Source organism: Cryptomeria japonica, chromosome 2 (assembly GCF_030272615.1).
Source record: "Cryptomeria japonica chromosome 2, Sugi_1.0, whole genome shotgun sequence".
In the NCBI taxonomy this organism is placed as follows: Eukaryota; Viridiplantae; Streptophyta; class Pinopsida; order Cupressales; family Cupressaceae; genus Cryptomeria; species Cryptomeria japonica.
In genome coordinates this window covers 618,153,285-618,164,274 of record NC_081406.1, presented here as the reverse complement: position 1 = coordinate 618,164,274, position 10,990 = coordinate 618,153,285, and the positions used below count along the sequence as shown (strand labels likewise).

Sequence of the window (10,990 nt, the reverse complement as noted above, 5' to 3'; positions counted from 1 at the left end):
AATATTCACATTTGTTTTTTCGGTGCCCTTTCTCCTTCCAGATTTGGCATTTGTAGTGGAGTATTTGGAAACATCCTTGTGTCCATGCTTCATCCTTGGTGGGATTTTGAATCAGATGGGGTAAACCTCCTACCTTGGTCCCTTTTCTTCAGATAATGTGGACTATTGAACCTACATTCATTTAGTGGCAAATATGGTTGGAGAGAAATCAAAAAAAATTTCAGGGAGAAAACTTTGTTGTCTCCCAAGTTTAGCACAAAATTATGGGTATGACAACGGAAGAAAAATGTGAGGAGATGATCCCTTTGGATAGAGAAGATGCTGATATTGTGGAAAGACTAGGCCTCAAGGGTTTGTTTCTATCTTCTGCATGTGTCAGAAGAGGTAGAAGGTTGAAGAAGAAGGTTCAAAGGGAGGGCAGATGGCTACCTCCTCCTGAAGATATTTTGAAGATCAATACTGATGGTTCTTTGTGTGGTAATCTAGGTTCAACGGGGATTGGTGGAGTAGGAAGAGACTGGACGGGTAAGGTTTTGTTCTTCTTTTCTATTCATCAAGGACAACAGGCTAACAATTTTAGTGAGGGTCTTGCTATTCAAGTCATGCCCTTGAACGCGCTTTTGCTCTAGGGTGGCTTAAGGTTATTTATGAATTGGATTCCTAGATTATTGTCAATAGGCTAATTGTTAAGAAGGTGTTGGTTGTAACTGGCAGCTTGCTTTGGTTGCTTTCCACATGAGTGAAATAAGGTCGTTGATTATCTCGCTAAGTGGGCCTCTGAGAAGGATGGTAACTGGAAGGTGAAGGGGTGGGGTAACCTTTCTCCCAACTATCACCAGGAGTTTGAGAGGATCTTGGTGGAGGATATGAATGGTTATGAGGCTGGGTGAGTTTTGCTTTTGGAGCCTGGGGCTCTGGATTGTCTTTGTAATGTTCTTCTTTGAGAGTTAATAAAGTTTTTAACCCTTTATTGAAAAAAAATTCATTAATTATAATTTAAAATATTATATTTTTTTATATAAAAACAAGAATTTCAATATTAAATTTTAAATTTCTATAACACAAGCTTTCATTTATTATTTCCTTGATTAATATTAAATATTGGTTGGTATTTTAATTTTTTATTTTATAAATATTAAATTATAATAAATTTTTTGTGCCTATAATTAATGATAAAATAATTGTTTCACCAATATTAATGTAAATCTAAAAATGCTAATATAATTTAAGATGCCATTTATTTTGATATCTTGTTGTTCCGTTTATATCCCAATAAAAATTAGGTAAAATTTGGTTACTCGAATACCAAAGCTTCCAAGCTCTTTTTTTTGGGGCTCCCCTAACTTTTTTTAAGTCAATTTGGCTACATATATAGAGAAAGTATTCATATTCTTCACTTGATCAACTAAACATAAATAATAAATAGATGTCATGTATCAAAATATATATTTCTATTATTTTATTGGAAGTTGTGACATTTATTAATTCATTACTACATAACTGTTATCCATTATAAAGAACTAGAGGAATTCACTCAAAGAAGATTGCTATCCAAATAAATTATAATTTACTACTACAAAACTCTTATATGAGGAAAAACATTTCACTCAAACCTCTTTGATTAAAAGGAGGATTACTAATCAAAAAAGGAAAAATGAGTGATAATTGTGAAGGAGATAGAAATAGTGGCCACAATGAATATGGAGGAGCAAGCTCCACAGAGAGAAATAATTTGGGCAGAAAACATACTCGTTATACCAGTGATCAAGTTGAAGTAATGGAAGAGTAAGATTTTTAACTTTTTAATGTTTTATTTCTTTTATAATATATTAGGTTGAATAAGATCATGATGTAATTTACATATTATAACAATTTATAATTTCTCTTTTTTCTTATGCACTCTCCCACAATCTAATACAAAAATATTAGATTATCAACATAATAAATGTAATGAAATATTTTTAGATTTGATTGTGTATTCATGTTGATGCCAAAAAATTGATACACAATCAAATCTAAAATCATTCATAACATTTTCATGGATTGTGGAAATCTATTATTTTTAACATAAATATCTTTTCTTTTTTTATCAGTAAAGGCAGAGCCGAAAATTCATATATTGAAACAAAGAGTTTTTAACATGTCTATTAGCCAAAACTCTAAAAGCATAACCAGAATATGAAACCTATCTTTCAAACTTCATCGAGGGGCACAACAAGGGGAGTCGAAGATCTTCCTCATCCCCACGACCCACTCTTCTGGCACCACCTCTCCTACCCTGTTGAACCTGGGGATCCTCGTTTTCCATTTTAGGTGGTAGAATTCCGTTCAACCTTGCAAAAGAGAGAAGTTCTTCCTCTCTTCCCAGGTCTTCTGGATTCTGGTCCATGAAGCGGCACTTGAGGAATCTGAGCCCCACCCCAGCAAATGCTCTATGTTTGTCCAGCTCCTTACCTTTCAGGTCTAGCAGAAAAGGGTAATACTTTATTAGCTCTCGAGGGACATTAAACAAGATTCTCTCACTGAATCATGTAGCTCCTTGTTGAGAATTTCTTAGATCTTAGATTTAACATAATAAATCTTAGATCTGTGAAAATCTAATGTTATTAACATTATCTTTTGCTTTCTATTATAAAAAATATCAATTTATCAAATATTACCTCATCTATACATGAACATAAGCTTAATTATTTTATATATTTGTAAGGGATTCTGAATTGAAAACATTAATTCTTGCAGATCTAAATGAAACTGAAACTATTTTTTAAAATATTTTATTGTTGCAGAGTGTTTAAGATGTTGCAACATCCTGACGAAAAGGACAGACAAGAACTAAGCACTAAACTGGGTCTCACATCACAGCAAATTAAATTCTGGTTTCAGAACCGGCGCACCCAAGTAAAGGTAGTATATATATTTACTTTCAAAGTTAGGGTTAACAATTACGACTCTTTCTCTTTCAAATTTTTATTTCACTGATTTTTTTGATATATATGAATAATCTTCTGTTGAAAAATCCATTATTGTGGTCCAGGTTCAGCAGGAGCGTACTGACAACGCTAATTTGCGTACGGAAAACGAGAGATTCCGACTGGATAGACAGGCGCTGAGAAATACACTTAACAATATCAGGTGTCAAACGTGCGGAGGATCTAATTTCATGACAGAGATGGTTTACGAACAGCAAAGCTTGGCTCTAGAAAATGAGCTTTTAAGAACGGAGGTTTGCCAGAATAATTGCATGGGATTTTTTGCATTTATGTGTTGTATAAGTTAGTTTGGTTCACTGACGATCTTCTTCTGGTCCTGTAGATTGAAAAACTGAATGCAGTTGCCTCGAATTGTGTTGGAAGAACAATCCCCTTGTTAGAAACCAGAGCAGATCAATCACAGATGATGTACTCTTCACACCATGAAGAGGGAAGCTCAGGACAGAACCAGATTACATTGCCCACACCCACTTGTGTTTCATTGGATGAATCCTCGGCAATGGAAGCTGCGCAAAAGGCCACTGAAGAATTTATCTGGATGGTAGACGCAAACGAGCCTGTTTGGGTGAAGAAACCTTTTGCGGATGGTACAATAGAAATTCTGAATACGAATCAGTTGTACGGAACATTTCCTCAGGGCATGGGGCTCAGCAGCAACATGAAGAGAGAAGGTAGCAGGGACACCTCAATTGTTTCTATCACGGGAGCTGAATTGGTTGATCTCTTCATGGATGTGGTATGATATTTTAAAGGTTTTAATTCAGAAATTTTTAGGATCCCTGCAATTTTTACATGTTCTATGACAAAGATTGAGATATTCTGTACTAAATCATGATATTTTCCTAATAATTCCTTATAACTTGCACTGTTATGATTCCCTAGTGTCTCAAGATTTTATAGATCTATGTGTGTGATATTGTTTGGCTTCATGCTTGTATATATATATCATGAGATTTAGGCATAAAATTCAGGCTTAGAGATTTTAATGTTATCTGAGAATTACTTTCTATTTTCTTTTTCAAATTTTACATCTGTTTCTAAATTTTGTAACATGTCTTAACCAAAACTGATATTTTTAATTTGATGCATGTTAACCATTCCGTTTAACTTCAGATAACTTTCCATAACTTTCTATAAGTGTTTTAGGGTTTGTTTATTTGGTGGGTGCTTTGCTTTTCGTCAGTTGTCTCTTTACTGTTTTTTTAATGTGTTTGGATTATAAGACTAGTCTGTCAAATTTTGCTATGGACAAGATTTATGATCCCTAAAATATAAACTTTAATATTTTGTCTTTTATAAGACTTTGGAAATATAACAAGGTTGGTTGCTAATTGTGCACACCACCAATAACTGGATCAGCTATTTGGAAGATGAGCATTTAAGGATTCGGCGGAATATTTGATTATTTGAAACAGCCGTGGAAAGCACTACCATTTTAGATACTTAGAACAAATTTACATGCAATACATTAAATCGGATTTTCTATATGTTGTTGCAGAATAAATGGAAGAAAATATTTTCATTAATTGTAACAAGAGCAGAGACCTTGCAAGTTGTGTCTCAAGGGGTTGGTGGTCACAGAAATGGTTTACTTCAACTGGTATGAATGTCTGTCTCAATAAAGAAAGAAATTAATGGTTTCTAAGCGAATATTTTCATAAGGATGGAATATTAATATGGTATGTACTCGTGCAGATGTATGCTGAGCTACAGATTCTATCTCCTCTTGTTCCCACGAGACATATATCTTTTCTTCGGTTTTCCCAGCAGCCAACCAATGGAATGTGGATAGTGGTAGACTTTTCTCTAGAAAATTTGAACTACAGTATTTCGCCCTCCGTTGGATGGTACCATAAGCATCCGTCTGGATGTGTTATACAAGATATGCCTAATGGGTGTTCAAAGGTCTGTATTCTTTTTAGTTCTGTCGATTGGCCTAACTATAATAGTAGCAAAGAAATTGTAATGAATCTAAGTATAAGCTGATTTTTCCTGAAAAAATTTAGATGGATATATGTAATATATCTGTTGTATTGTTATTTGAAAATGACAACTTTAAGTTGGAATTTATATGTAACAGTTATCATGCCTTAAAATATAATGCAGGTGATTTCGATAGAGCAGGGTGAGACAGATTATAGAATAGTTCATAAAATATTTGAGCAAGTCATCAACAGCGAAATGGCCTTTGGCGCCCAGCATTGGCTGACATGCTTGCAGAGGCAATGCTGTTGGTTTAAAACTCTAGTAGATCTCACCAGCGAAGGAGGTATTCAATTTTTTGAAAAGACATGTTTTATATTAAAGTAAAATGGTTTTTGATCGGTCCCAAATCCTGTTATAATAGAACTAGAGTAGAATTGTAGTCAGGCTATCAAGCAAGTCTTTTTAATTTGTCTGCAAATATGTAATGTATATAATGTTTGCAGATGTTTCCCGGACAAATTTGATAAGATTGGCGCAGAACATAAGCAGTCAATTTGTTGCAAACATAAGTGCACTCTCACAATTCAGCAACGACCCTATTAAAATCACAACAAGAAACGCTTCCGAAGTGGGACAATCCAGTGGTGTTATTGTCTGTGTTGGAACTTCTATCAAGCTTTCTGTCCCCCCAAACGTACTGTTTAATTTTTTGGGGGATGAGCGAACCGCATCAAAGGTATACTATACGTGTTCCGATTCTTATTAGGAATCTCTGGATTGTATTTTGTTTATCATTCTCTGAGATTTTTTCTGTCTTTTATTCTGTGAAGTACAAACTATTCTCATGTGGAGAATGGAAGGAACTCACAAGCATTGGAAATGGATCAGACCCTTCAAGTTGCGTTTCATTGTTTGATGTTTATTGTGTGAGTATAAACATTCGAGACTTTTCCGCAATTGTTTTCCTGCATTTCATTTGCCTTGAGTTAAATGCTTTTAGAATTTGCAGGAAGGCGAGACAGAGAAGATGCTGAAACATAGTTACAGAGACGCATCGGGGTCTTTTTGTGTGTATACAGCCATAAATGTTGACATCATCCATGGTAAGGATGCTTCTTCATTACCCATTGCCGCTCATCATGGATTTGCAGTACTACCATATCATACTTCAACTGCCGTTAATTCACTTATTCCAACCACTATATTACATGAGGAAGCCTCGGCCACCAGCCTTGACAGTGTAGGTTCAGTACTTACACTTCCAAAATATTGAGACAGAGTTTACCAACTGCAGTCTGAGCGGTGCATATGTTGAAAAAATCCACAATACTATGAATAACACCATCCAAAGAATAAAAAAATTTCTGGCATTGTATAGATGATTGAGTGCTCAAATTACAGCAGTCTCAGGAATATATCATTGTCCTTTTACAGAGGTTGATTCGATTCAAACCCACAAAGACTAAAATATGTTTATTTTGATGACATAATTGAAATTTCCATGGTTACCAAAATGGGCGTGTTTACCGTTTTGGTGGATTTATGCAAGTTCTAGTGGAGTTAAGATTTGAGTTCTGGGTGAATTTGAACTCCTGGTATAGGAACTGAAATAGCTTGTGTCTCCTCTTGACACTGCTTCTATTTACTATGTAGTAACTGCTGTTATATGTCTCCTCTACACAGAACTTTGCATTTGTGCGTTACTTTACTTATGTTTCTATGATACTTTACATATATAACACTGATTCGTGATATATGGCCCTATGATCAGGCCGTGACCAAATAATTTTCACTATTCTTTCTATATACCATTTATTGTAACTGTTCCCTATATTAAGATTTAATATAATTATATATGTTTTAATTTTGTTTTTATAATAAATATTTTTCAATTTTGTATTAGTTTTTATATTTATAGTTTAATATGAGTATTATTAATGTTTTTAATAAAGATAAACAGGTTTTACAAGAGCTGAAATCTAAAGTTTTACATACCAAGGCCAATAGCCAAAAAGACATTAATAACTAATAATTTGATTGGTGAGAGAAAGTTTTATTCATGGAGTGTCGGACTATGATAAAGTTTAATTTTTTTGGGTAGAAAACCTTCTTGGTATGCAAGGATCAAATCTTTGGATGTTCAATGACATTATTTTAGGAAGGCTGTTTACCATTTGATGCATGAGTTATATAGTTTATCTATATTACAAATTCTCTCATGGTAAATGCAAAGTTTGGGTGAGTTTAAAACATTATTGTGGCTATAATTATAAAATATATGGTGAATAACACATTAACAATTATATTTTAATTGTGCTATGTGGAGGTTGTACACTATAGTGTATAGATGAAGACTTTATACAAATTAACATTTCAATATTGTAGTTTGATATGAGATAGTTGGAGTTAGTAATTTTTGTTGTTTTCAGCAACAAATGCAACAACAAAGTGAGTTATATTTGTTAAGATAAATCATTATACACTTACCTGACAAAGATAGTGCATAACTAGAGAAAGTGATTGACAAAGATAGAGAAAGTGATTGACAAAGATAGACGAATGAGTGATAGGTATTTGCATAGGAAGTTGAGTTTGTCATGAAAGTTGTTGTCATTGGGTATGTGAGTGTTCTTATGTATTTTATTTATTGATAGGTTCATTTTTTCAAATGCTATTTTGTATTGGGAAGCATATCTTTGTTTGGAAATAATTTGTTGAGATTGTCATATGTTGTATTATATTATAGTTATAATGATCTTGTATTGTAAGTGTTTCACTTATATCATTTTAATTGGAGCAATGATGGATGTTATAAGCTCTTATGAATTGATTTTATATGCATTAGAAGTTAATTAGTTTTAAATCCAAAACTGTAATATTTTTCTAGTTGTCATAATCAGTGGTGAAAGTTTGAGGTAGGAGGATTGTTAACCAAAATTCTTTAGCCCTTTTGAAATTGCGCTTTCAATCTACCTACACTCAAAGGATAAGGTCTGCCTAGTTCTATAATAAATGTCATCATTTTCATTTAATATCTACAAAATGAATGGTGACCACTTGGACTTTGGAGTTGTTTGAACAAATGGTGAAAGTAATAGAACAATAAAGTTTCATGAGGCAAGTAGCATACAATTTAGTGAGATTCATTTTTTTGACATGTCAAAGGACCTCTTATAGCAGCCTCAACATAGTGAAGCCAATAAAGCCATTAGCTAACAAAGGTAAACTTGATAATTATTAACACTTAGCTACCTCCAGATAAAGATGATCTAGCTTTTTACCAAAATGATGTGCACTATATTGTTGTTTCAGGTATTTGGTTGCAACCATACCTCTGTTGTCCTTGTAACAGATCATAGAATAGTGGAGGTTACTATAACTGTAAGATTTTCAATATAGCAGTATTGACCATAACAATTCTCCTTTGATGTGATTGAGTGATAGTTACAATCTACCTTGTGTTTCACAAGTAATGAGATCTGTATTATGATTGATATAAGGGTGCAGATTTGGAGTATAGAAATTGAGATAAATTAATTAGTGTATTAATAAAACAACATATACTCTATGATTATAAAGATCACATAGATACCTCCTGATAAAGCTTATAATTTTCAATCCCCAAGAATGAAAAATTTCCCCAAAACTTCCAAGGGACAACGAAAACTTACTCACACAAATAGTATTGAAAATGAAATTTATGAAACTATTTACAATAAATTAACAACCAACCATTAGGTATATCTATGTTAATAGACTATCAAAACTTAGGATCACTTAAATTTATGTTGGGATAGTATCCGTTTTGTGTAATTTGTGGGATAGTATTCATTCTGGTCGTCTATGCAAGATTTAAACAATGAAAATATTAACAGAACATATATTTGTATCCCCTACAGATCTCCCAAGCAAAACAATATTCATCAATTGTTTAAAGTTAAAAAATATGCATGTATACTTTAAAATAACTTTTAAAAGTTTTGAAAAAGAAAAATATTTGTTATAATTGGTCTAAATAAGCCAAAACAAGGGATAAACACCACAAAGACCCAACACCATCACTATTCTTCTGAAATACATTAATAATAAGCAAAAATAGGGGATAAATCCCACAAAGACCCAACACCATCAGTATTCTTTTGAATAATTTTCTTGTTCATTTTCTCAAATATTCTTTTGAATAATTTTCTTGTTGGTTTTTTATAATGAGTATTATTAATGTTAAAATATAAGGTTTGATAATATATTTAAATTTTAGTTAAATTTATAATAGTAGAGATATTTTAAATATAATCATTAATAGTGATTATATTATTATATAGATATATAAATGTTAATTCTAATTTTTTAACATTATTTATTCAAGTAGAGAGGCAATACACATCAAAAAATTAATATTTAATAATAAATTTAATGTTTTCAAAATAAGCAACACATAAAATTCTCTCAATGTCTCTAATAAAAGTAAAAAGAGTAAATAAAATAGTTTCAAATGTTTTTCATGAGTATTTTTATTTTAAGAGTTATTTTATTGATAACGATGCTTCGTGGTTAAATGTTTATAGATTTCTTTAAATTTATATTTAAACATAAGAGACATTCTACAAAACAATATTCAACAACATCAGATGTTAACAAAAATATAATATTGAATGTTTATATGTGTGCATGTATGTATGTATACATATACATATGGAAAGACAAGAAATATTTTAAAGTTTAAATTTAATGGGCATAAATTGAGTAAGATATAAACATCAAATAATTAAATAATTAAAAAATATATAAACAAAATAAAAATATAAAAAACAAACACAAACAAAATAAAAATCTAGAAACAAACCCGTAAATAAAATGAAAATATAGATTCAAATTGATATCTCTTCATATGTTTTAGATAAATATATTTAAGATGTCTATACTATTAAACTGAAATTATTTTATTATTTTATTCTATTGAAATATAAAAATTGATCTCAATTTTTTACTACATAAATAATAAATATTATTTCACCAACATATCAAAAGAAGTTTTTAAATAATTATCTTTTCATCTTGATAATATAAACCTCATTAAAGAGTAATTTTTATTAATTATATTGTAACTTATTTATGAATTATGATATTTTATTTTATTTTTTTTGGTAAATCACAACTGCAGTGATATTATATAAATAATAATGAAAGTCTTACAGAATACTGCAAATGCAGTTCACATATGATATCTATAGCAGGATGCCCTATATGGCCCCTTCAGACTACTGTCCAACAACTACTATCATACCATTATAGTTCAGAAAAAGCGATAGTAGAGCACCCTATATGGCACTTTCCCGCCGCAAACTAAGCATGGATAACTAAACAAATTTTTCCTGTTTTCATTTCATCGATAAGAAAACCAAACTAAGCCATATCTGAAGAGGAGCCTCAAGGAACTGGCCCTCATTTTTTGCCCTTACCTTTCACCTTCAGCATATGCTTTGGTTGACATAAACACAATCCCCATGAGGGGTAGAGGCTATTTAGCAGCACGAATCGCCTCCTTCTGCAACTCACTCTGACTAGGCCAATCATTCCTTTTTTTCATTAGGTTCTACAAAATTTCCACCACCTCCTCCTCTTATTTGGACTCTGCCATCTCAGGGGACCATGGAACATAACCCTCAGAAAGCATATAATTCTTCCACCAATTGCCACCTGAGGTTGCTTTCTAGATGAGCCACATTTGCATAAATTCAATATTCCTCACAATACTTGGTTGCCTTTCTTCAAAGGCTACCTCATCCTTGATAATGCTGATGGGCCTTTTAGGGATTTGCTCCCTAATTTCTCTCGAATCCCTCAAGCCAGTGTTGGCTTCTTATGCATTGGAATTGATTGATTACCTGGCATACATGCCTTGGTTATTGGTATTGTGGTGGGCATATTCATTTGCCATTGGCATAGTCCCTTGCTTGGTATCTTGAGTTCCATTTGATGTATTCAGTTCATTTTTTTTGGCTTGTTGTATGCTCTCAATTCTTGCCCCATTCAGTTTGTTTGGTTGGACTAATCCTTTGGATTCATGTGCAGTA

At 32.3% G+C, this 10,990-nt stretch overlaps 1 protein-coding gene across 1 annotated transcript; it reads left to right on the top strand.

The window, feature by feature from the left end:
* Positions 1–263: 263 nt before the first annotated feature.
* On the top strand, positions 264–6,189 carry LOC131868388 (homeobox-leucine zipper protein PROTODERMAL FACTOR 2-like). The gene is made up of 11 exons (XM_059215641.1): positions 264–525; positions 2,314–2,476; positions 2,787–2,904; positions 3,035–3,223; positions 3,313–3,726; positions 4,489–4,590; positions 4,686–4,895; positions 5,097–5,259; positions 5,420–5,652; positions 5,747–5,842; positions 5,926–6,189. Exons 1-11 carry the CDS (start codon positions 264–266, stop codon positions 6,187–6,189), a joined length of 2,214 nt encoding a protein of 737 aa, XP_059071624.1.
* Positions 6,190–10,990: the final 4,801 nt, after the last annotated feature.

Excerpts from the sequence above, each read along its gene's own strand:
- LOC131868388 (XM_059215641.1), top strand. The coding sequence starts at position 264 with ATGGGTATGACAACGGAAGAAAAATGTGAGGAGATGATCCCTTTGGAT. Across the intron at positions 2,905-3,034 it reads ACCGGCGCACCCAAGTAAAG|GTTCAGCAGGAGCGTACTGA; the intron begins GTAGTATATATA and ends ATTGTGGTCCAG. Across the intron at positions 4,896-5,096 it reads TGCCTAATGGGTGTTCAAAG|GTGATTTCGATAGAGCAGGG; the intron begins GTCTGTATTCTT and ends AATATAATGCAG.